Source organism: Chlorocebus sabaeus, chromosome 1 (genome assembly GCF_047675955.1).
Source record: "Chlorocebus sabaeus isolate Y175 chromosome 1, mChlSab1.0.hap1, whole genome shotgun sequence".
NCBI lineage: Eukaryota > Metazoa > Chordata > Mammalia > Primates > Cercopithecidae > Chlorocebus > Chlorocebus sabaeus.
In genome coordinates, this window is record NC_132904.1 from 82,420,368 (window position 1) to 82,447,981 (window position 27,614).

The following is a 27,614-nucleotide window of genomic DNA, read 5'->3' on the forward strand; positions in this document are numbered from 1 at the left end:
GTACTTGCAACTCTCCAAAACGCACGGGCCCACATCCTGAGGTAGAAAGAGGGAGGCAGTGCAGTCCCAGCTCTACTGTTTTCTAAGTCCTCTCCCAATCTTTTCTTTTGAGAGGATAAAGGAAATTCCATTTCCGCTTATGCTTAAAGAATCAATGTTTTCTCTATGCTCCCCCACCTCCTGCCTTTACTCCTAAATGGGTACAATAGTCCCTGCTTAGACAAATGCCAGGGTAGCTGTGAGGAACATAAGAGGATAACATTCATAATAGGGCCTTATAAACTGTGAATGGGTAGAGGATTAATGCTACCGAGAGGCTCTAATGCCTGGGTTAGTGACAATCCTTCATCTCTCCTGGGGACACTGTTCAAGGCACACCATCTGCAAAGAAGGCACAGCAGAGCCCCATCCAGGTGTGTGGAGCATTGCAAGGTACCTTTGAGGAACAGCATGATTCCCCACTACCTACAGCCACTGCTTGTCATCATAGCTCAGTGTCCTACTTCATACCATGACAGCCAGCCCCTTCCTCCATTGCCAGGTCCTGGGATAGCCTGTCTGTCATTGTTTTCTCAGGCAGAGGAAGTGGAGCTAACAAATGAGTACCTAAGACTGGGATTTGATTCTCACTTCTGACACCTACCAGTTGTGTGATATTGGGCAAGTCAACTTCCTCACACATCAAATGGGGTAATTATATCCCACTCCACCCACCAACTGCAAAACAGTATGTGAGTTCATAAAAAATAATGGGCATGTTAAGTCCTTTGCAACTTGTTAAATACTGTCTATATAGAAGTTATTTTAGTAGTCATAATCAGACATTCTGTAGTGTTTGAAGTGAATTTTAGCATGTTCTTTTATAAATCATCCATGTTAAATCAGTGTCAAAATATGGAAATGGTAAAAATAAAGCCATTATTCATGGTCTTGTGTCCCAGGAAGTAAGAACATATCTTATGCTCCTTTCAGATAACTCCTGGGGTGAGAATCATAAAATTAATACTACTAACTTACATTCAGGAAGCCTGTCACTGCCTTCAAAGCCCAAGATTACACAGGCAGTAAATGGCAGGGCCTGGATAAAGTCAAGTTCTTCAGCATTCTGGCCTAGTGCTTGTTCGACCGCAAAGGTGAATGAAAGTGGTAGGAATATTGACATGCAACATTTGGGTTCCACCCAACAAGAATAGTGTATCAAACTTGCCACTCCTCTTTATGTGACCCAAGACAAATGAAAAATTGGCTCAGAGAATACTTTCAATTGTGCCATTAAAACCAATTCCAACATTTCTGAAAGCATGCAGAAATGTGAGCTACTTTTCTTTTCAAAATTCTAAAAAGTTTTTAAAATTCTAATTTGGTTCATGATTCAGTTAAAAAGAAGTAGATCCAGTTTTTTTAAGAAAAAATTTTTTATAGAAATATACACACACACCCATGAATGTAGATGTATGTGGTTGTATACATTTCATTTTTATCACAGTATTTAATAAGTTAAAGGAATTTAGTTAAGTTTTTAATCAAGACCCTATTTCTGGTAGGAGTCCAGTAGGATAAATTAAGAGGCACCAAGAGGAAAAGTGTTTTGTCCAGGAAGTGAACCTAAAATTGGAATCCATAAATTCAGTCTCCGAGTCAGAACTACCACTTACGGTTGAGAAAGAAAACCCAGTGTCCTATTTTCGTACAGACTGCCTCTTCCTTCCCTCATGCCCAAGGGCTTCTCTGGCCTCTTACCTGACTCTCTCTTCTTCGGCCCTCTTCAGAGCAGCATCCCGTTGCAAAACCTTCATGATGGCCTCTTGTTCCTCTTCAGTCAGGAAGCTTAAGTCAATCATTTTGAAAAGTGCATGCAAAAATAATAGCAACAAATGTGACTCAAAATTCTCAGGGCTGAATAACTAAGACTGCAACCAGGAAGATTAAAAGACACAAAAATGAAATATCTTGTTCAATTCTGCAGCAAAAGTCTTATTTTGGCTCAGCAAAAGTTTAGGGCAGCTGATAGCAAGATCCTAAGTGTTCTTTCCCACAAGGAAGTCTTGGTCTGTGGGATAATGTTGAGAAGAGGCTCTCAGAAGGATGCTGTATTCCTTGCCAGACAGGTCGCTTGTTCCTATGGTGACTCCCAGCACACTCTTTCTCTGGTTCCGTCTTAGACGCAGTTTATTCTCTCTCTGTACCCGTCATCAGTTCACAAGGGGGGGCAGCATCAGAGCATCACCTACCTGGGGAATCATGAGACAGCAAACACCAGACAGTGAGAGGTAGTTCCTATAAGCACTATTCATTACTACAAGATTTTTAAATGGCCATGCGAGATGGTCTCTGAGATCAAGGAAACCTGTTCAGCCGGCTTCCTGAGCAAATGGTAAATGGGTCATGAAACATGCTTCAACCCAATTCCAGACTGCCAAGATGGAGAACACACAAAAATGCCTGTCAATGTTTAACGATCCACCTGAGTAAAGAATGGTTTCAAAAAGAACTGATTCTCTCTCTGCAAACTCTGGGGATGCTAGGCTAAAAAGTCATGTTGAAGGTCAGTAAGATCAGGGATATGTGATTCCAGTGGTCAAGCAAGAAATTAGAAATAAAAATTTTTAATGCTCACCTCTTTACAAGTAGGAACATTCCACTGTACCATATATGAGCTCCATAATAAGAGGAGAACTACTATTAGGTAGAGATAGTGTGCAGAAGAGTGAGAATTGTTATTCTTCATCCAGTCCCACTGCTAACCTTTTCTGGGCCTAAAGGAACCTAACAAGCTTGTCTGCCTTCATTTCTCAGGGGAAAAACACCTACCTGTGTGTATATATAAACTGGGGGAAAGGAAGAGGCAAAATTTCAAAACACTTTACCATCCAAAGCAAGGATTTTTCAGTTGCACAATGCGCAAGAATCCCATTTTCTTTGAGGCATCTTCAATACATATGTAATGGGAAGGAAGTGAGAACTGAAGAATGACAGCCCTACAGAAATTCGGACGTGATCTACTCAAGGTTGGGGCACTTTTAACAAGTGCAGTGCTGCATATACACACTAAAAACCTTTAGTAAATTTTAAAGCAGGCCGGGCACAGTGGCTCATGCCTGTAATCCTAGCACTTTGGGAGGCCAAGGCAGATGGATCACCTGAGGTCATTAGGAGTTCAAGACCAGCCTGACCAACATGGTGAAACCTCATCTCTACTAAAAAATACAAAAATTAGCTGGGCGTGGTGGCACATGCCTGTAATCCCAGCTATTCAGGAGGCTGAGGCCGGAGAATCGCTTGAACCCAGGAGGCGGAGGTTGCAGTGAGCCGAGATCGCACCACTGCACTCCAGCCTGGGCTACAGAGTGAGACTCCTTATCAAAATAAATAAATAAATAAAATAAAATAAAACGTTAAAGCAGCCCCGCTTAAGAATAAAAGAGTAGGTATACTAGTGAATAAAATTCATAAAAATTAATTACTTGAAAAAAAGAATTACTGAGAAGTTATCCTTCTACCACTTGCTAGCTGTAAGTAATTGGGCAAGTTACCAACCACTGTGAAGCTGTTTTCTCATTTGTACTTGACATTAGGTTGTTCCTCACAGATTGTAAGGATTAAATGGAATAATGAATATAAAAAGAGCACATGTCTTGCATTCTGTACCAAAAATAGCTACTAAAAATATATTCTAGCTTCCTCTCTGAGTTTACACTTTTGTTCCATCCAGCTGAATAAGACTATATTTAGTAATATGTTTCTTTTGTATTATGTCTCTTTCTGATCTCCCCCCATGAAGTTTGGGCTTCATTGACAGGGAATCTAACGACCTTTGTTTTAATTTCCTCTAGCTCTTTGCATACTGCCCACAGTAATTACTCAAATAAATATTAAGACCTTACTTTATTTTATTTTAATTTGCATGTGCTTGCATATGAAACCTGCTTGTTCATCTTGAAAACTACTTACCCTTCAAGACAGATCAAAGTTACCACCTCCATGAAGCCTTCCATAACTTCCATACCCCTAGTTAAAGCTGCAGCAGATTCAATGATTATTCCTAACTCTTCACTCCCTCCTTGTAACAGAACTATACTATCATGTTCCCACTAGAGTAAGCAAAGAATTCATCCCTACCCTCCTAATGTTGAGCTTGGCCTGTGACTCGCTTTGGCCAATGGAATGTTAGCAAATGTGGTACAAGCATAGGCTGTAAATGTGCTTCTGTGGTTTGACCTGGCTTCTTGTACTCCTGCCACATGCCATGAGAAGAGCTTGTCCCAATTATCCATTGCCTCTTCATCCTGGGTTCCAGAAAGAGATACAAGGACAGACCTGAAAGTGACCCCCCTGAAGCAGGAATCCCCTCTGACCTATAGATATAAAAGAAAAAACTAAATATTTGTTGTTGGAAGCCACTGAGGTTTGGGAGTTGTTATATGACACTCGTAAGCAGGAACCTGCTAATACAAAATCTTTCTCCTCCAAATACACATCGACTGCTGTGATGATCTACTCTCAGTCTCTCCTACTTGACTGTGAGTCTCTGAATATGAACAAATAAACAAATGAGCAAATGAATAAATGAACCTGATCCAAATATACAATATCACCAGAAGACAGTTATCTTAATTCCTTCCTTTCTTTCATGTGCAGTAACTTCCTTAGATCTCAAAGGCTGGCAAGCAAATAGATTTAGGCCACATTCTGGGACCCAGGTTGCCAATGAGGCCTTACACTGCCATTTGGTTGGTTCAATGTGAGACTTTAAATTCAAGGAGTGGTGGACAGGAAGAAAACAACAACAACAAAAAAACTTAAGTCGTCTAGCAGTGGTAACTGGCAGGGTTGCTGAAATGGGCAACGTTGGCTTCCACACCTTCAAGTAGAATACAAGCTAACTAGTGCTTCTGTGTCAAAGCCTCTAAGGGTTAAAATTTCTCCCTTAAAATAGACTGTCAGTGAGGCAAAGGGCAATGTTCCCACTTTACAAAGGAGTGAGCGGCTGGAACCCTTTCCTTTTAATTGGGTAGGCAGGAGTCAGTGCCCAGCCAAACTGTAGGAGAGCCCTCAGAGGGCAATCAAGACTCTTCAGTATGAGGTGCTCACCCAACTCCTAATATTCTGGACGACGTCCAGCATGGGAGCTAATCGAACGTTTCCCTCACTCACTTGACAAAGATTTATTGAGGGCCTGGCACTATTCTAAGCACTGGAGGTGCAGCAAGGGAACAAGATAGAAAAACTTCCCGCCTTTGTGGAGTTCATATGCCAATAGATGGAAACGATGATCAAACTAAATAATAAAAATAAAATAAGTTTTTGAATATCAAATAAATTATAACACATTGGAAGGCGATGAGAACTATGGAGGAAAACAAAAAAGGGAAGGGAGGGCCGGGCGCGGTGGCTCAAGCCTGTAATCCCAGCACTTTGGGAGGCCGAGACGGGTGGATCACGAGGTCAGAAGATCGAGACCATCCTGGCTAACACGGTGAAACCCCGTCTCTACTAAAAAATACAAAAAACTAGTCGGGCGAGGTGCCGGGCGCCTGTAGTCCCAGCTACTCCGGAGGCTGAGGCAGGAGAATGGCGTGAACCTGGGAGGCGGAGCTTGCAGTGAGCTGAGATCCGGCCACTGCACTCCAGCCTGAGCCACAGAGCGAGACTCCGTCTCAAAAAAAAAAAAAAAGGGAAGAGAGGAGAGTAATAACTCAGGGAGAGTTGGAATTTTAAAGAGAGTGGTTAGAGTAGGCCTCATTGAGAAGGTGATATTTGAACAAAAATGTGACAGCAATGAGGAAACAAGCCATGCAGACATCCCAGGGTCCTGCGGTGGGAAATATCTGGCACATTCAAGAAATGGCAAGGCGGTCAGCGCTGGTACACCAGAGTGCCCCAGGAGAGCAGGAGGAGAGGAGGCCGGAAAGGACACACGTCGGACTGTATTAGGCCTTGGGAGGACATTAAGACTTCTGGCTTTTATTCTGAGATGAAGCAGCATTAAGGAAAGCCAGACAAAAAGGCAGCAAACATTTACTTGCTCCCTTTTACACGTGTGGCGCTGTACGTACATCTCATGGAATCCTCACAAAGACACTCTGAGGTAGGTCTTATTTATTGAGACAGGGTCTGGGTCTGTTGCCCAGGCTGTAGTACAGTGACACAATCTCAGCTCACTGCAACTTCCACCTCCTGGGTTTAAACAATTCTCATGCCTCAGCCTCTGAAGTAGCTGGAATTACAGGTACCCACCACCATGCCCACTTAATTTTTGTATTTTTGGTAGAGTTGCAGCTTTGCCACATTGTCCAGGCTGGTCTTGAACTCCTGGCTTCAAGTGATCTACCGGCCTCGGCCTCTCAAAGTGTTGGGATTACAGGCATGAGCCACTGCACCCAGCCCAAGGTAGGTCTTATCTGTGTTTTTCACACGAGGAGAGTGAGGCTGAGGGGGGCATTCGCCACCAAGCTTATGTCTGACTGGCATTTGCTGATGGTTGTGTCAGAATAAGCCAACTCAACGTTGACATCTCATTTAATTCTCCTCTCCACAGATTCCTCCAATCAGCGAGGCAGAACAAAACCCCTCTCTCTGTGGACCCTCATTCTCTGCTTAAGCATAAGGGACTCACCAGCCTAGAGCTGGCAGTCAGAATGGGGGCAACCTCAACACTAAATTGTGAGGGATGAATTTTGGCCACTACAGTGTCTTGCATTCTCACCAGAGCCTCACAATAACCTCAGTAAGAAAGGGAGGGTAGGAGTGAATACATCTATTGTTCACAAATACTACTGATGTGTTCACAGGAGGAGCTCCTGCAGCAAGTTTTCCTTGGGTTCAGCCTCTCCTACCCATCCTCCATTCAGCATGATGCTGAGTCATTTTTCTAAAACCCAGTTCTGACCAAGCCACATACTCAGGCTTAAAATCCTTCACCAACTTCCCACTGACCATTGACTAAAACTCAAAATCCTTAAGTGGTCTGTAGGACTCTCCACGAACTACCACCTGCTTTACTCTCCAAGCTCTTTTCCTTAGGCTCCAGCCATTGTGAAATTTTCCAGTTCTTCTTGCCTTCAGGCTTTTGTACGTGCTGTTCCTTCATCCTGGAACACCATTTCCCTGTTAATACCTGTTAGGTCTCAAGTTACATGTCACTTACTGCACAAAAGTCTTCCCTAACCCCTCTAAGCCCCTCCTATGTGCTCAATTAGAATCTGACTTCGTCAGTCACAGTACTCATCACACGGTCTCAAATCGCTACCTACTCATGTTTGTCTCTTGCCAGTTTATGAGCAAGGTCTGTGTCTCACAGTGATTTGTATCCCCAGCTCTTGCCACTGTCTTGCCTCTACTAGGCACTCAAGGATTCATGAAAAAAAAAAAATTATGAAAACAGGTGGAAGGTGATTGAGCTTCCATTTCCCCCTGAACATGAACGTAGCTCTAGGGTCCATAAATGAAAAACTAGGTCCATATTATTCAATGTGTTCCAGCTCTAGATCTTTCACATCATTCTGTGGTTTGACTAAGTTGAATGACTTCTCTAAGTCTTGATTATCTCATGCATATGATGGGTATATTCTCTTCCTTGTGGAGATTACTGTGAGGCTCTGGTGAGAATTCAGGACACTGCAGAGGACAAAGAAGGATAAGGAGCAGCGGTAGAAACAGCAGCACAAAGAGAAGTTGGAGGACTCCAAATGTGAACTGTGCTTAATTCATTTTTTCCATGTGTCAGCCTTGCCATGCCACATCTATGAATGCCAATACTCTTCTTGTCAATTGTCCAAAAGTTAAGCTGGAGAGAAAAACTAAGGCCCCAAATAGTTGTGCTTGCCTTTGATGGCAACAAAGAGTGGATCTGGGCTTCTGACCCTAACTCCAATTAAAATTCTAATCCCAGGTTAAAGTCTAATTAACAACAAAATTTCCTTCCCAGCAGGCTCTGCTGCAAGGAGGGGCCCAGATAGCACAGATAGCATCTTCTCCTTTCCCAGACAGGGTTGTTGTACCAAAGCCTATACAGATCACCCAGGGAAGAAGTGTAAAACTTACATAAGTGGTGACTCTCACATGATAAGGATTTCAGAAGAGAGGCAAATTGTTCTGACAGTCCCATGACATCAAGAATGAAGGCTTCAAAAAAAAAAAAAAAAATCTGGGCAGCAACAGAAGAGCAGTAACAAATATGCTTGAGTCGGGGAGAATGCCACCAGACAAAAAGGCCCTGATCAACAGGAAGGCTCATCTCACCAGAACACTTACGAAACCATCATGCATAAAACTAAATGCTTTGTAAACTTCCTAGGATCACAGCAGCATCAATCAGAGAGTCTTTGCTCACCTACCTCTCAGCAGAAAGATTTCCCTCCAGTGTACCAGCCCAGTGATCATCAGATCACACTGCCAGGACATCCACGCCCAAAGCTGCTAACTGCACAGCTGGGCTGCTCTGCTTCTCAGGCTCACGTGGTTGGACTTGCCCCTAAGTTCTTCCCATTGGCTCCATTTTACCCTGTCCTCTTGAACCACATTTAATTTATTCTCCCTTGCGCATAATAGTTTACAAAAAAGATGTCATGCTCTCCCCACCTCTTCTTAGTTGAGGGGAAGAAAAACTTCGTTGTTCCCTCAACTGTTCCTCACATGTTTTCTAAGCTTCTCATGATCTTGGTCATTTCTCTCCAGACTGAAAAAATGAGCAGGTGGTGCTAAGCCCTTTACACATATTTCAGTTTAACCACTCTGACCACCATGCAGGTAGGTATTCTCCACATCCCATGGATGAGAACACTGGGGCTCAAGTTAAATAACTTGACTAAGGCCACTCAACCAGAATGTGATTTGAACCCAAGGCTTAAGATTCTGAAGCCACTATTTTTCATCTTTCACTGCATCACTAGTCCCCTATTTCTCAGAGAGATCACACAGCTGGTTAGGGGCAAAGATGAGACTAGAACTCAAGTTTCCTGATTCCTAGACAGTTCTCTTTTCACCCTGCTGTTCCTCCCTCTGTACATTTGACTTTGTCATTTCTCACGGGCAACATGCATCAGCCCTCAAGGCATGGCATGCTCTTCTAAGGACGACAACTTGTTAGGAATTAGAAAATGATCAGGCCCTTTGGGTTTGATTTATGGATAGACATGGAAAAGAGGACAAGCATGAGATAGAGGGGAAAAAAGGCATCTGTGTCACCATGCAGGTATTTATACACGCCTACTAGCCTCTTAGAATGGTATCAATCCCTCGAACCAGAAACTATTACTAAAAGAACCTACATTTTATATGCTTAAGCCCAATCAAAATGTTTTGTAATATGCGTACACAGAAATGTGTTTATATGAAAAGCAAACTTTGTCCACGCACAATTGGGTAACAATGCTACATGAATATTTTGTTTCTGTATAGTCAGAGCTTTCAGTGCTCTATTTTTTAAAAACACATAAATTACTCAGTGTAATGTGTTGCTTAAACGGGGCTTCTTGAGAGGAAGGCATTGTCTTGTGACTGGTTCAAGGTAGCCTCTTAAAAAATAATAGCTGAATGAACAAATAAAATGAACTTCTTTATAAAGAAGTGAACAAATGAAAGGATATAGATAGAATAAGAAAGGATAAGCTATCCAATAATAGGTTGTCTTTTTTTTTTTTTTTTTTTTTTTTTTTTTTTTTTTTTTGAGACGGAGTCTCACCCTATCACCCAGGCGGGAGTGCAATGAGTGCAATGGTGTGATCTCTGCTCACTGCAACCTCCGCCTCCCAGGTTCAAATGATTTTCCTGCCTCAGTCTCCCGAGTAGCTGGGATTATAGTCACCTGCCACCATGCCAAGCTAATTTTTGTATGTTTAGCAGAGACGGGGTTTCACCACGTTGCCCAGGCTGGTCTCAAACTCCTGACCTTGTGAACTGCCCGCCTCAGCCTCCCAAAGTGCTGGGATTACAGGTGTGAGCTACTGTGCCTGGCACTTGCCATTTTTTATAGAGCAACTGAAAATTAAAAACGGACAGTCATCTCAAAATACAAAGCTTTCACTTTTGTGAAGATTCTTCCAAAGATGGAAGCCATTTTTCTACTTCATCCGTCTCCTCCAGGTCCAGGCTGAGTAGCAGACAGCTAGTATCTTCTGGAAACTGGCTTGGTGGTCTCAAATTATGAATGAAGAGGGAAAGATGGGTAGAATGACTACCTTATCTGACAGTTCCCCCTGCTCCTTAATCTCATATTCAAACCTAACAATATCATCCCTGGATTTCTGAAAAGCTCATTTTCTGCAATTGCTAGGCCACAGGTTTAACCTTACAATACCCACAGGAATAAAATATGCTAACCAAGCCCCAACCAAGGGCAAGATAATGGGCTGTGTGAGGAGACAGCATCACACACAACTAACCATAATACAAGTATGTCAGCTACAGATAAAGGAGGCACACACCAAGTGTCAGGTAGGCCACAGAGATTTAGGAAGGAGATAAAATGAGGGGAGCCTTGAATGCTGCATTACAGAAGGAGGTGGGCATTCTGGGCAAGAGCACTGGACCCTGAAACCATAAAGGTGTTCAAAAAGAAGGCTGGTAACTGGAGTACAGGGTGTAAAGGGGCAAGTGACCAAGGTTGGACCCCAAGAGGCCTTAAGTGTCAAGGGGGGGAATTTGAACCTGAATTTTTCATGCTTGCCAGTTTTGATAAATGTGCTAGAACCACCCTTTTAATCTATATTTTCTTGATCAGGATTCTAAGAAACAAAAACAGTCAAGAAAGAAAGGATCTGAGGAAATGGGCCACTGAAAGTTCATTTTAAACTTCATACCTGGGCTGAAAATTCAAATCATATGTAGAAGAGAGATGGCAGTCTACAAAAGGGGTGACTTATCTTTAATAACATCACGAAGGACTTTAAGCCACATAGAAAAGAGTTCTGATATTGCAGGGAGCTGCTGCAAAAGCCACTATATATCCATGGGCTTTTATTAACTACACAGCTTGTGAAGCACCAAGAGGCTTGCCTAAGTTCAAAATACCAGAGAGAAACCTTTCTCCTTGGAATGGCAGCATCCACCCCAGTCCCAGATCTCATTCTGGAAGCGGGTAATTTGTATGCACCAAAAGTTCTGATAATGTATGCAGTCCCCTCCCTCAGAGAGTTTAGATTCTGGAAAGGAGGGCACATACCGAACAAGCCCAAGAAGTCCCACAGAGCAGAAGGGCAGTGGGCTATAAAACTTTTAAGCAGAGGATTTAATGTACTCTTGGGGAGCCAGGCTTCTTTGAAGAGAAGTACGATCTCTGTCAACAGCACACTCTATAGTGACATCTAAATTGGGAGTGCCATCACTTTCATTATATTCATGATTGCCTCAACAGCCAGCAGTATTCAAATCTGGCTGATCAGCAGCAGATTCCCAGACATTGCTCAAGGCTTACTGAACCAAACTCTTTAGAGCTGATGTTCAGGAATCTGCATTTTCTAAAATGTTCCCACATGATGTGGATGCTTGGCCAACTTTGGGAATCACAATTATAAAGGATTCCCAATACGTCAGAAATGGCTGATGACTGGATGGAGCACAGCAATTAGTCAAAGTTAAACATGCACATTTGTATATCAATTGTTTTCAGCTGTTACAAGAGAAAACACATGAAATAAATTAACAGTCAAATCATAGAGTCATAACCAATTCTTTGTGTGGATGAGGAATCTGTGATGAAAAAGGTCGTAGAGCAATTGCTTAAGGTCACACAACTGCCTAACGCTGGAGCTAGGACATGCAGAGATCTCCTTTACCCTCTAGGACATATACAATTTCAACATAAATAAGGATTTGCAAACTGGCTAGTAAATGGTTTGGGCTGCATTTCACAGCACCCCTGAAAGCCAAACACTGATAACAGCCCAAATTACAGATGAATACCAGATTTAATTATTTTCTAGGTTTCAAATTCAAAGGAAAGGAGTGGAAGAACTAGCTGATTTATTAACTAGGCTGGAATTAAACTCAGGATCATAAAGTTAACTGAACTGTAGCTATCGCCAGCTCAGACTTTAAAAGGACCACAGAAAGGCTCAAAGTGAGAAAGCCTCACTTTTGGTACAATCATGTACATTCCTAACCAGACTGGGAATGAGGGACTCTCCCCAAATGTACTAACTCGGGCGTTACAAAAACTGGCTATACATTAGCATCATCTGAAAAGATTTTTCTAAAAACACCAATGCCCAGGTCTCTTCATCCTCCCTCTCCCCACAACAATTCTTATTTAAATGGCCTGGGGTGAGACTCCCACCTAGGATATTTTTCAGAATGGTGCCTAGATGGTTGTAATAGGCAGCCAGAATTAAAACAATTTAACCAGTTCTCTCCCACTTCTAGTTTCTGCTCAAATCCAGGACCTATAGGTGAAGCAAGCAAGGCACCCAGAGCACAAAACATAAAGAGGCAAGGTCATGTGAGCTCAGCACTCTGCACCTGCAGCACTCTGAGAATGAGTGTCTCCTTAAGAGTAAGACACCCGGGGCACATAATTAAAAAGACACTCACGTCAGGGAGCATCAGCACTTGCATGACCTTGTCTCCAAAGACTTTGTGCTCTAGGCACTTTACCTGTCTCACCCTAGTCCCAGACCTGCTCAATTCCATCTGGTCAGGCCAAATTGCCCCATTAAAGATGCATCAAGCCCCTACTGTGTGCAAGATCTTTCTCGATCCTCTCCATCCTCTAAAGAGACACTGATTTTGAAACTGATACAGGTAAATAATGTCTGCCATATTCATTTTCTATACCCCCAGTAGAAGTGGTGTTGTCATATAGTAGAATGCACTTGTAGCTTTGGAGTCAAAAGATAATTGGAAGTGGATGAATCTATTAGTTCTTTGGCAGTTTCCCTAATGACTCTCATTTGTTTCTTCATCTATTCAACATGGGCAGCAAAACAGATCTACCTTACAGGGTTACCATGAGGATGACATTATATTGTAAGTAAAATGGCCTGGGACACAATAAGTGCTCCATAAACACCTAATGACAATAAATAAATCCCCAACATTTCACTAACTCAATCACCTTTCCATGCCATTATAAGGTTGGAGTATTACTGCTGCTACCTTTTCTATTTACCTCACTAGACTGTTTCCTATCCTCTAACCTCCCACACCATTTTAAGAATGAGTCAAATTCTTGGTTTCTGCAAGCACACACACTCCCACCCCCCACTGCAGAGACCTTTGAGGAGAGTTTTTTAAATCTTCTAAATTTGAGATGTGGTATTGGTAGGAGAAAAGTTGGGTGAAAGGATCTCATTCTTCAAACACAAGAATTCCCTTAAATTTTTCCATCTTAGTCCTGGACCCCAACTTCAGAGAATCAAAAGCCAAGAGTTTGATATCTTGGTCTCTGGTTCTGCAGTAACAGCCCTCCTCTAGCTTCCTCCAGCAGTAGGCAGAAAGGCTTTGGTATCCTGTGTCTGTAGCACATAGCAGGGTACCTGGCATACAGCAAGTGCCTCATTTATTGAGTAAATGAAGAAGAGGAAAAAAGATCAGAAAGAAAAAAAGCAAAACAATTCAATGGAATATAGAAAAGGCCAAAAAAAAGGGCTGTACAAAAAAGTTTGACAAGTCATCTTCCATAAATATATTAATTCTATGATAGGCAGAATAATGGTCCTCCAAAGATGTCCACATCCTAATCCCTGGAACCTGAAGATATGCTGCATTACATGGTAAAAGAAACTTTGTAGATACCATTGTTAAGAATCTTGTGAGGAGATTATCCTAGATTATCTAATGAGGCCCAATATAATCACAAGGTCCTTATAAGAAGGAATTAGGATAGTCAGAAGGAGAGAGACGAGATATGAGGATGAAAATGTTGGAGTGATGTGTTTTGAAGATGGAGGAAGGCGCCATGAGCCAAGGAATGCAGGCAGCCTGTAGCAGCTGGAAAAGGCAAGGAAACAGATCCTCCCCTAGAGCCTCCTGAAGGAACTCAACTCTGTTGATCTCTTGATTTTAGCCTGTAAGATCCATTTCAGACTTCTGACTTCTAGAACTGTATAAGTTTGTGTTGTCTTAAGCCCCTAAGTTCATCACAGCAGTAATAGAAAATTAATACACAGTCTGAGGACACAGTGTTACTTTATTCATCTCTGAGTCCATCTCTGAGTTGTGCCAGACCCCTATTGACTCCAACAAGGATGGCACCCAGTTTAAGAGGCTGAAGAAGAGACCCAAAGCCTGCAAATGAAACATGAGGTTTTATCAGGGGCTTATATGCAGGGGAGAGAGTCCAGTGGCAGCAGGCTGGACAGAATAACCACACAGGCCCGTGGTGGTAGGCTGGGCAGGAGAATCACAACCACTTGCAAAAACACACAGTTTGTATAGCATTTTCACTTAGCACCCTTCCCCTAACAACCTCCACCTGGCAACCATCATTTAACCCAAAAGAAAGGACCTCATTTCACAGGACAGTTGGGGACTCAGACATTCCTCATAGATAAGGAATAGATCTCCAGGTTGGCCATTCCCAGATTCATTAGCTCAGAACTCTGAACACACATTCAGGTAAATCTGCCATACAGTCAAGCGCAGGGTGTGCTCCATCTTTACACACTTCAGAGAGCAGGGGAGAAGCACACTGGATCTCTTTGTGATCATCAGTGTTCAATACAATTCTTAAAATGGAAACTTGGCAAGACTCACTGTCTTTGGTTAATGAATGTAAATGAATGTAAACAACTATTCATCCCAACCAACAGTAATAAAGTAATAAATTAGTATTTCTTTCACTAGCATAAGTTACATACTGTTAGTTAAATGTCACTGAGTTCTAGCTCAGACAACTGTTGTTTCAGAGCTTGGGGGGCAAAGCTCACATTTATTCCATCCTGTTTAGACACCCCATGCTGTGGATTCTCCTTCATTCTTTGGTTGTATATGCAACAGAATTCCCTTGCTTTCAAGGCATTCCTTGAACCACTTTTATGCTATAGGAGAAACTGGCCCTTTTTCCTCAGTCTAGTTGGCAGTTTCATGAAGGAAAAACAATGTAAGATTTAAAGTCACAAGATCTGGTTTGAAATCTAATAACTCACTCACTAGCTTGGTGACCACAGACAGCATTTGCTTGAGCCTTAGTTTGCTCATCTCTAAAATTCAGACTAACCACTGCCTACCCTCTTTGCTGAATCACTACAGGGAGCTGATGAGACCATGTACGGAAAGACATTTTATAAAGTGCAAAACATTATACAATTATATTTACACTTTTTTTTTTTTTTTGAGACAGGATCTTGCTCTGTCACCCAGGCTAGAGTGCAGTGGCACAATCTCAGATCACTGCAAACTCCGCCTCCTGGGCTTAAGTGATCCTCCCATCTCAGCCTCCCAAGCAGCTGGGCCTACAGGCACACGACACCACACCTGGCTAATTTTTTTATTTTTTGGTAGAGACAAGGTTTCATCATGTTGCCCAGGCTGGTCTCGAACTCCTGAGCTCCAGCCACTCACCTTGGTCTCCCAAAGTGCTGGGATTATAGGCACGTGCCCAGCTGATCCATTCTCCTAACATAGCATGATCTCTGAGCAGATACCCATAAATTTAGGTAAAAGGAAAGGTTCATAGTACAGTCTAGAAGAAATGAAGAATCCTTTTACTTCACCTGCCTTCAGATATATAGTTCCTGAGACACAATAGGAAGTAGTATTCTACTTGTAGATAACAAATAGCCACAAGCATGCTCCCATTGAAGAAGTCTTAAGGAATATCTGACTTGCTATCTATGAAGTCCTATAAGGTGATATTAATGAGTAAAAGGTGCTATTACATGGTAGTTACACCAATCAGTCAGTACCAACTCTGCCCAGGCATTATGTCTCTGAATCTGCAAAATCCAGTCATCCTTCATGACAGTTGTCATATTCCAGAAGGAACTTCACTATGTGTACGAAGGCAGAATGACCAACCATATCTAAAACTCCATTTAACATTAAATATCAAAATGGACAGCAACCAGCCCCGCCCCAGTTTTGTCCCCTTACTTATATCTCAGGCTAGCCTGAGCTCAGACACAGTACAATGCCTCACAGAAGGATAAAAGCCCTAATGAACAAATTTCATAAAATATTCAGCTGGCCTTTTGGAGAAAAACAGCTGGAGCTAACCTTAGGAATTCCACTAATTCCCCCTACCACACAGCCTAAAAATAGCCAAAGAGCATTTCTTGCTAGTGATGGCCTTTCCTTTAAAGGAAATAATATGCAAAAGGCATGCTGGGGTCATTAGCCCAAACCATGCATTCCCCATGATAAATCCTTGGCCAAATGTTCCTATGAGAATCTGCCTTCATAAGGTCAACACTGAAATGTCCTTGGGAAGGTTCCCGGCTCCCTACTTTCCACTGTATAAAAGACATAGGTTATCAGCCACTAATTCCCTGTATGGCCATGAGGGTTTCACTTCCCTTTCCTTGGTCTCGGTTTCCACATCTGCAAAAATAAGAGGGCTCAATTCTGACCTCTAAGGTCTTCTGCCGGTGTAAGACTCCCTGGGAGGTACAGTGAATGGCTTCACTGTCTTCAGGATAAAATTCAGACCACTCAGGGTTACATTAGCCCCTCCATATCTACACCCTGACTTCCTTTCCATTTCTTCCTACACGGTACCTTGAAGTTCTTTAAACTTACCTTTCACACCTCTGTCTTTGGAACATGCAGCTCCTTTTGCCCGCAAGGTCTTTTTCCAGCTTCTTAAATTCCTAGTCATCTTTCAAGACAGAGTCCAGGTGTCACCTCCTTTCGGAAGATGAGTCTAGTCCCTTCCTGATAGTGGAGTTAGAGTCTCCTCCTCTTTGGTCTCACAGGACTCGGCATTATATAGCAACTGTCTGTTTCCTTATCAGTTTCTCCTTTATCAGCCTGAGCTCTCTTGGAAGGAGGAGACACCATGTTCATCTCCTCTATATTTTCCAACACCCAACCTGTGCCTGCCACTCAATGTTTGGTGATATTGTTCCAAATTCCATCAAAGTACCACATTCATTTTATAGTGGTATTCCAAAAGACCATAAATGTATTTTTTCAATAAATGTTTTCTCTATTCAAAAAAGAAAGTAAACTATATCTAAGCCTTTGCCTTATTAGGAAAAAATATATAGCTATTCAAATTTGTAATGTAATCTCTGCAGAGTTGAAAATATATATTAAATTTGTCCCTGAGAAACCTCTCTTTAAACCAACTAAACCATAGTTCTTAAAAAGGCAATTCAAAGTTAGAAATGATGTCCCGCTATGTGGTTTTCTTCTTTTACCAAAAGGAAGGAAAATCTCTAGAAGGAATAAATTATACACTAAACTTTCTGAAAATTCTCAAGTCCTGGAAATTCAGATGAAAGGCAGCAAGGAAAAATGTGATATTACATAGAAAACCAAAAAGCCTTGTTCACTACTAATAACATTAAAAGTTATATGCATGTATTATAAGAAATAAAAAACTAAATTAATGCAATCAATTGGTAGGACTTGAATTTTATTAAAGAATTAGAGAAGGAAATGGCATTTAATCTTTCTCCAATACCTTTTCAAATCTTTACACACATTTTCTCTACACCATAATGCAAACCAGCAAAGTAGTCACCATCATCTGCATTTTACCAACGAGGAAACTGAAGTTCATGGATCTTAAGGGACTTCATTAAATTCATATTGCTTCTAAGCAACAGTTGGGATTTGAACTTAGGTCTACCTATCTCCAAAGTTCTGACATAACAGGAAGAGAAGCAGAAAAGGGGGAAGAAAGGTGCAGGTACATAGTGCCCTGCAAAGGAACCCAAAGATGCAAACAGGAGCTGGGGTTTCCCTCAAACCCCGACGCACCCCAAATACCGAGCTTTGCAAGATAGAATGTTGTTAAACTTGATGTGAAATGAGATCGGTTACAAAGGAAGTTTTATTCTTTACGTGATCCCAATTTAGAAGCTTATATAAATAAAGTGTGGAGAGCAGGCAGAAAGTATGATGTTATAGTATCAGCAAATCTATTTCTCCTATACCCTCATAAACAACAAAATCCTTGCATTGATCTGGGCAAGAGCTTTATAGTATTAATCAAATCTTAAACCCCTCCAAAAGCAGGCACAAATGATCACTGGTACTTCATAAGTTAGGGTCAGCCTGTGCCCTGCCGAGAGGTGCAGTTGAAGATCTGGGTTCTGGTCTTCACTCTGTTACTAAAAACCAAAACTCTTTGTTTCACTCATCTCTCTGGGTGACTCCACCTGTAAAATGAGGCATTTGGACTCTGATCTGTCAGCTGCCTTCCTTTTTTTTTTTTCTTATGGATATAAAATCAAATGACAAAATGAACGCCAACACTATCAACAAGCTAGCTTAGGGAAAAAGAGATGAATAGGCAGACTATTGGAGAAAAATGTCACCCTGCTGCCCAGTGCAAAGCCTTTTTAGAAACTAAACACTTTTCGTAAGACATCGCTACAGTGAAGGAGAGAATGATAATTAGGAAAATAGGGTATAAAACCTAACAAAAATCTTTCTTTTCTTTTTTCTGTCCCTCCCTCCCTCCTTCCTTAATGACAGTATCCTGCTTGGGATTAAGCTAGGCACAATGGGTACAACTATTAAGTCCTAAGACCTGGTTCCTGTTGTGAAGAAGATATTGGCCCACAGCAATAATACCAGCTCCCATTTGTACAATGGGGTTTACACTGTACTGTAGCACATGCACTCTTCACAACTCTTCTTAGAAGGTAGTAGCTAAAGCAGGTAGGAATAAGTATCATCATAATCCCCCATTTATTTATTTATTTAGAGACGGAGTCCCACTCTGTCATCCAGGCTAGAGTACAGTGGTGCAATCTCGGCACATTCCAGCCTCCACCTCCTGGGTTCGAGTGATTCTCCCACCCCAGTGTCTGGAGTAGCTGGAATTACAGGCATGTGCCACCACACCTGGCAAATTTTTGTATTTTTAGTAGGGATGGGTTTCACCATGTTGACCAGGCTGATCTTGAACTCCTGACCTCAAGTGATCCATCCGCCTCAGCCTCCCAAAGTGCTGGGATTACAGGTATAAACCACCATGTCCAGCCCACCCTTTTATTGATATGAAAACTGATGTTCAGCAAGGTTAAGCGGCATATCCAAGGTCACACAGGTGTTAAGTGACAGCTGAGAACACATTTGTAAAGGAAGAGAAGAACTAAAAACAATGGGTACTATGGTTTGCATATTTATCCCTCCAAATCTCATATTGAAATTTAATCCCAATGATGGAGGGAGCGCCCAATGGCAGGTGTTTGGGTGACGGGGGTAAATCCCTCACAAATAGATTAATACTCTCCTTCAGAAGATGAGTGAGTCCTCACTCTATTAGTTCCCTTGAGAGCTTGTTGTTTTAAAAAGAGCCAGCCACTTCTCTCACCTTTTGCTTCCTCTCTCTCCAAGTGATCTCTGTACAGCCGGCTCCCCTTCTGCCTTCCTCTACGAGTGGAAGCAGCTGAAGGTCCTCACCAAATATAGATGCCCAATCTTGAACTTCACAGCCATCAGAATCATGAGCCAAATAAACCTTTTATTATTGTTATTATTATTATTACACTTTAAGTTCTGGATTACATGTGCAGAGCATGCAGTTTTATTACATAGGTATACATGTGCCGTGGTGGTTTGCTGCACCCATCAACCCATCATCTACATTAGGTATTTCTCCTAATGTTATCCCTCCCCTAGCCCCGACCTCGCAACAGGCCCTGGTGTGTGATGTTCCCCTCCCTGTGTCCATGTGTTCTCATTGTTCAACTCCCACTTATGAGTGAGAACATATAGAGTTTGGTTTTCTGTCCTTGTGATAGTTTGCTGAGAATGATGGTTTCCAGCTTCATCCATGTCCCTGCAAAGGACATGAACTCATCCTTCTTTTGTGGCTGCAGAGTATTCCATGCTATATATGTGCCACATTTTCTTAATCCAGTCTATCATTGGTGGACATCTGGGCTGGTTCCAAGTCTTTGCTATTGTAATAGTGTTGCAATAAACATGCGTGTGCATGTGTCTTTATCATGGAATGATTTATAATCCTTTGGGTATATGCCCAGTAATGGGACTGCTGGGTCGAATGGTATTTCTGGTTCTAGATCCTTGAGGAATCACCACAAACCTTTTTTAAAAAATAAATTACCCAGCCTCAGGTATTTCTTTACAGCAACACAAAATGGACTAAGACAATGGGTATATTTAAGTGTCAGCTGTGTGGTTAGAGGGGTAGTGAAGAGATCAGGGCAAAAACCAGGGTGAGGTAAGACTTAACCTGAGCTTTGCACAGGTGGAAAGATTTGGACAAGTCCCATGCCAACTCACTGAATTCAATGCAGAAGACAGCACAGTACAGCTTTGGAGAGGGTGGAGTACCAAAAAACAAAAGGACATCTATTTTCATACATACACAAAAGAGCCTTGTCTTTCATTGAAGAAGTGGACACTCTTTAGTCACCTCAGTAATTAGCATGTGTATGCTCTGCATATTTTTCTCGGTAGCAGAAATGGGTGGCCCCAAGCCCTACTTTTCCCTTGGCAGTAACAGTAAGTATCAGGAAGAGGTTAAGGACATGTGATCTGTACCATGAGTGAAGGTGAAAACAACTAATCTTGGTACTCTTGACCATTACCAAAAGTATCTGAGCTAATGGGCCTTTTAGTTAAGATATTCCTCTCTGCAGGTGTGACTAATCACATGACTGTACAGCAAGCCTACCTTCCCAGACTGCATTCATTGCCACTAACACACAACAATGTAATTAATGAGCATCCTGAACCTGTTTCTGAGGCACGAAGAGAGAGGAGGGGAATGGCTGGGAAAGATTTCAAGGTGAACATAGAGCATCAAAATTATAGAAGGGATTATAAAACAGGCCCAGGCTCTGTACACTAAGAGAATGGGATTTAAGCACACTCCCCATCCCCCTGCCAAAAAAGAAAAAGAAAAAAATTACCAAAACACAGGAATTGGGACTCTGGAATCAGGTAGAGGTCCTTCACAGAGGAGCCTTCAGACACAAGAAGAGTAAAACTTAAATCAAAGGAATCCTAAGGTTTCACTTAGCAGGATTACAGGTCTTCTTTTTTTTTTTTTTTTTTTTTTTTTTTGAGACTGAGTTTTGCTCTTATTGCCCACGCTGGAGCGCAGTGGCATAATCTCGGCTCACTGCACCCTCTGACTCCTGACTCAAGTGATTCTCCTGCCTCAGGCTCCCGAGTAGCTGGGACTACAGGTGTCCACCACCATGCCGGCTAATTTTTGTATTTTTAGTGAAGATGGGGTTTCACCACATTGGCCAGGCTGGTCTCAAACACCTGACCTCAGGTGATCTGCCCAGCTCAGCCTCCCGAAGTGCTGGGATTACAGGACCACACCCAGCCGGTCTTACTTCTTACTAGTGAGACTTTAGTCACCCTGCAGATTCCAATTTATTTTCATTAAGTAACACTTAAAACAATTTCACTAAGGGTTCTGAGATGAAATTTGCAGGTATAATTCACACAATATAGGTTATGATAAGATTAAACAATCCTCCCTCACCCTTACCCCATCCCCTCAGCCCACAAAGCAATTAGCAAGCAGTGGGGATGGGGTAGAGGCCAGGACTATTTGATAGTGTTAACCAGGAGTGGTTTTGGAGTTTGGACTTCAAGCTGAAAGTGACTTTCTACCAAAGAGAATTTAAACCTTCTCTTCCATCACATCAGTACCCAGTACTAATTGCAGAGTGAATGCAGTGATCAAAGAGAAGCCGAGCTCCCAAGTTAGACAGCAGAACCAGTTCTAGCATCTTTTCAGCCATTCCGGCATCTTGAGCAACTCAACAAAAGGCAGCAAGGCCTATAGACATGCAACACTGAAGTCTTAAAGACTTATCCTTGAGCAAGTGCCTAATAATATCTAAGCTTAGTGAAGAGGAACAGCATAGACACATGCACGCACTATCTATTTAAAATAAGGCTGGGCATGCAGAGGCTCACACCTGTAATCCCAACACTTTGGGAGGCTGAGTCGGGAGGATCACTTGAGCTCACAAGTTTGAGACCAGCCTGGGCCATGTGGCAAAACCCTATCTCTACAGAAAATACAAAAATTAGCCAGGTGTAATGGTGCATGCCAAGTAGTCCCAGCTACTTGGGAGGCTGAGGTGGGAGAATGGCTTGAGACTGGGAGGCAGAGGTTACGGTGAGTGGAGATTGCCCCACTGCACTCCAGCCTGAGTGATAGAGCCAGACCTTATCTCAAGAAACAAATACATGAAAAAAATAAAAACAAAATATAGAATCTATATATTCTGTAGTGTACTATACTATATTATATAACATATACATCTATATACATAAACACTACTATACATTTAGTTCTCAGTCATTTGCAACCAATTTATGAAATCCTGAAAACTTCCTGCCCTATTATTACATAGAAAGTTAGGCTCGGTGGTTGCTAAGTGATTATGAAACCAGGATCCTTGTCCCCAGGTAATAAAATCAGGCATCCTTCCTCCATAGAAGAATGTTCTAACAAGGCTATTTTGGTTCAGATGTGGTTGTTGATTGGGAGGGGGACAGCAGGATTACATGCGAAGTTACTGCTATTGCTATTATTTCTATGAAGAGCCACAAGGCTGGAACACTTACACGGGCTATCTCCCCAAATCCTCAGTCCAACACTGTAAAGAAAGTGTCATTATCATTCCTATTTCACAAAAGAGGAACTGGATTCAGAGAAGCAGAATAATTTCACCTCCATATGCGCTCTTAATTACTATGTTGTTTACAGATATGTGTATATATGGATATATTATAGATATAAGTTACTATGTGTAAACTGACATAATGGAATTTCAAATGTTCATTTCAAAAACTATAAACATATGGAATAGATAAAACTCATAAAGTGTTTTTTTTTCCCCTAGCAGAAGTAGGACTTAAAAAAGGTCACACTAACATGGAAAACTGAAAATATTTAGGTAAAACAATCTTATCCATACCTTCAATTTCAGAAGAAGAAATATAGTCATTTTATACATTTTTAATCAACAAAGATCAATCAATAAATACTTCCTAAGGACATACTGTGTGAGAAGACTTGTTAGGTACATCTCACTGCAGAGAGGGGCCATGATTGTAGAAAACTGGTGTGTATTAGAGAAAGAACACTGTCCAGGGATTAGGCAAGGTCAACTTTGCTCCTAGCTCAGTCTCTCTCTTGTTATGTGATGCTGGGCAAGTCACTTAAACTTCTGAAGCTTCTATCTCCTCATCTGCAAAGTGAGGGAACTAAAAAGGATGATCTCTCACATAGACTCCTTCTGGCAATAAAATGCTGTGACTCACACTGGTGAAACAAGACATTTCCGGCCACAGCAGAATTTGTCTACAATGAACTATGGCCCTATACCTCTCATTTCATTTCAAAGCCCAGAGTAAAACCATCCCAAAGTCTGTAGTCAGGCAAACAACAGTCATTCTTTCAATAATGCTTATGCTCATCTAGAGAGTAGGATAATTTTCTACCAAATTAAATGTCTCTCTGTGATACTGTGAAATATCTTTGTTCTCTTTTCCTGGTACATAGCTCCTAAAACCCTTGGAATCTCTGGAGTGATAAGAGTGTCTTTTGTATGCTAAGGTGATAACTGGTGGCTGGCAGCCACTAGGTAGCTTCAGAATGGGGGCTGGTCACAGTAAAGACCAAAGCATGATTAAACTTTTCAGTCCAAAGCCCTAATCTCTGGGGAGAAGAGAGGTCCCTACCAACACATTAAGTGATTAATCACATTGGTGATTAAGCTAATGACCAATGGCCATTGGTTTAATCAGTCATGCTTATGTAATGAAGCTGCCATAAAATCCCAAAGGGACTGGGTTTGAAGAGCTTCTTGTTAGCTGAACACATGGAAGCTCCATACCCTCTTCTCCCATACTTTGCCCTATGCATTTTTTCTATCCATATCCTTTGTAATATCCTTTATAATAAACTGGTAAATATAAGTAAAGTTTTTCTCTGAGTTCTGTAACATTCTAGTGAATCAGTCAAACCCAAAAAATGGAGTAGTGAGAAACCCAATTTACAGCCAGTCAATCAATCAGAAATATAGGTGCCAACCTATTACTTGCGATTGGCATCTGAATTAGGGGCAGTCTGGTGGGACTGGGTCCTCAGCCTGTGAGATCTGATGCTATCTTCAGGTAGGCAATTGAATTAGAGGATACCCAGCTGGCGTTTGCTGCAGAACTGATTGCTTACTTGGTATGTGCGGGGAAAATCCTTGCACATCTGGGGTACAGAAGTGTTCTGTGCTGTGGTGAGTAGAGAATAGGAAAAACACTGCAGTAGTCCATTCCAATGCTGCTAATGAAGACATACCTGAGACCAGGTGATTTACAAAGGAAAGAGGTTTAATTGACTCAATGTTCAGCATGACTGGGGAGGCCTCAGGAAACTTACAATCATGACAGAAGGGGAAGCAAACATGTCCTTCTTCACATGGTAGCAGCAAGGAGAAGTGCTAAGCAAAAGGGGGAAAAGCCCCTTACAAAACCATCAGATCTTGTGAGAACTGACTCACTGCACTAGAACAGTGGCATGGGGGTAACCATCCCCATGATTCAATTACCTCCCACCAAGTCCCTCCTACAGCACATGGTGATTATGAGAACTACTATTCAAGATGAGATTAGGGTGGGGACACAGCCAAACCATATCATTCTGCCCTGGACCCTCCCAAATCTCATGTCCTCACATTTCAAAACCAGTCATGCCCTCCCAACAGTCCCACAAATTCTTAACTCATTTCAGCATTAACTCAAAAGCTGACAGTCCAAAGTCTCATCTGAGACAAGCCAAGTCCCTTCCACTTATGAGCCTGCAAAATCAAAAGCAAGGTAATTACTTCCTGGATACAATGTGGGTACAGGTATTGGGTAAATGCACCCATTCTAAATGGGAGAAGTTGGCCAAAATGAAGGGCAACAGGTCCCATGCAAGTCCAAAATCCAGTAGGGCTGTCAGATCTTAAAGCTCCAAAATTATCTCCTTTGAGATCTCCATGTCTCATATCTAGGTCATGCTGATGCAAGAGGTTGGCTCCCATGGCCTTGGGCAACTCCACCCCTGTGGCTTTGCAGGATACAGCCCCCTTCCAACTGCTTTCACAGGCTGGCATTGAGTGTCTGCAGCTTTTCTGGGCACACATTGTAAGCTATTGGTGGATCTACCATTCTGGTGTCTGGAGGATAGTAGCCCTCTTCTCACAGCTCCACTAGGCAGTGCCCCAGGGGGGATTGGGTGTGGGGTCTCCAACACCATATTTCCCTTCTGCACTGCCCTAGCAGAGGTTCTCCATGAGGGTCCCACCCCTGCAGAAAACTTCTGGCACTTCCATACATCCTCTGAAATCTAAGGGGAGGTCCCCAAACCTCAATTCTTGACTTCTTTGCACTGGCAGGCTCAAAACTATGTGGAAGCTGCCAAGGTTTGGGGAGCTGTACCTTGGATGCTTTAAGCCATGGTTGGAGTGGCTGGGACACAGGGCACCAATAAGTCCCAGAGGCTGCACACAGCAGGGGGGCCCTGGACCCAGCCCTGGAAACCATTTTTCCCTCCTAGGCCTCCAGACCTGTGATGGTAGGGGGGCTACTGTGAAGGACTCTGACATGCCCTGGAGACGTTTTCCCCATTGTCTTGCTGATTAACATTTGGCTCCTCATTACTTATGCAAATTTCTGCAGCCAGCTTGAATTTCTCTCCAGAAAATAGGTTTTTCTTTTCTATCACATAATCAGGCTGCAAATTCTCCAAACTTTTATGCTCTGCTTCTTTTTTAAATGTAAGCTCCAATTCCAAACCATATCTTTGTGAATACATAAAACTGAATGCTTTTAACAGCATCCAAGTCACCTCTTGAACACTTTGCTCCTTAGAAATTTCTTCTTACAGATATCCTAATCATCTCTCTCAAGTTATCTCCCTCTAGTTCGAATCTCTAAGACAGGGGTAAAATGCCACCAGTCTCTTTGCCAAAGCATAACAAGAGTCATCTTTGCTCCAGTTTCCAATAAGTTCTTCATCTCCATTGGAGACCACCTCAATCTGGACTTTATTCTCCATATCACTATCAGCATTTTGGTCAAAACCATTCAACAAGTCTCTAGGAAGTTCCAAACTTTCTCACATTTTCCTGTCTTCTGCTGAGCCCTCCAAACTGTTCCAACCTCTTTCTGTTACACAGTTCCAAAGCCACTTCCATATTTTTGGATATGTTTACAGCAGCACCCCACTCCCAGTACCAAATCATTGTATTAGTCCATTCTTATGCTGCTAATAAAAACATACCTGAGACTGGGTAGTTTATAAAGGAAAGAGGTTTAATGGACTCACAGTTCCATGTGGCTGGGGAGGCCTCAGGAAACTTACAATCATGACAGAAGGGGAAGCAAACACGTCCTTCTTTACATGGTGGCAGCAAGGAGAAGTGTCAAGCAAAAGGGAGAAAAGCCCCTTATAAAGCCATCAGATCTCGTGAGAACTCACTCACAATCACTAGAACAGCAGCATAGAGGTAACCACCCCCATGATTCAATTACCATCCACCAAGTCCCTCCCACAACAGGTGGGGATTACGGGAACTCCAATTCAAGATGATATTTGGATGGGGACATAGCCAAACCATATCAAACACTTTGATTTTTATATATAGAACTCTGGTTCTTCATATATCCTAACATCCTTGATCTTGATGGTATATAGCAAACTAGGCAAAAATAATTAATATTAGTTAATAATAACAATAAGACTATCAAAGTCTTACACAGCAGTTAGAATATTCTAGGCACTGTTTTAGGCCGGGCGCGGTGGCTCAAGCCTGTAATCCCAGCACTTTGGGAGGCCGAGACGGGTGGATCACGAGGTCAGGAGATCGAGACCATCCTGGCTAACCCGGTGAAACCCCGTCTCTACTAAAAAATACAAAAAATTAGCCGGGCGAGGTGGCGGGCACCTGTAGTCCCAGCTACTCAGGAGGCTGAGGCAGGAGAATGGCGTGAACCCAGGAAGCAGAGCTTGCAGTGAGCTGAGATCCGGCCACTGCACTCCAGCCTGGGTGACAGAGCGAGACTCCGTCTCAAAAAAAAAAAAAAAAAAAAAAAAAAAAAAAAAAAAGATTATTCTAGGCACTGTTTTAAGTACCTTACATATATTAACTCATTAATTCCTCACAACAACATGAAGTAAGCATTCTACAGATAAGAAAACAGGTTTAGAGAGCGCAAGTAACTGCTTGTTACTCAGTTAACTGCTAGTAATGACAGCACAACTCCAGCCAGATTGTCCAACTCCAGTGTCCATGCTCTAGGCTTCCTTCTTGGAAAGAGGCACCTTCTTGGACAGAAGTGTTGCAAAGCACAGAGTCATTCTCCAGGTGGCTTGGGTTCTACATTTTTAAGTCCTTGGCTCTTCTTGCTCCTTTCTCTCTGATCCCTGCACACTCTCTGGCCTGGCTCATTTTCTGATCTCCAGCTCAGATTCTGGCCACAGATTTCCTTAGACTGGACTTCCCCAGGCAGCCCAGGAA

General features: G+C 42.3%; 1 protein-coding gene across 14 annotated transcripts in view; it reads right to left on the reverse strand.

Moving 5' to 3' along the window:
- The window catches only part of SYTL2 (synaptotagmin like 2), a 125,025-nt gene that overhangs the window by 64,535 nt on the left and 32,876 nt on the right, over positions 1-27,614 (reverse strand). For all 14 annotated transcript variants that reach the window (XM_038005391.2, XM_073020057.1, XM_008020415.3 and 11 more), the window contains exon 2: positions 1,741-2,231. In XM_038005391.2, coding sequence (XP_037861319.2) covers positions 1,741-1,841 — 101 coding nt within the window. In that variant the 5' untranslated portion in view covers positions 1,842-2,231. The remainder of the gene's footprint in view (positions 1-1,740; positions 2,232-27,614) is intronic.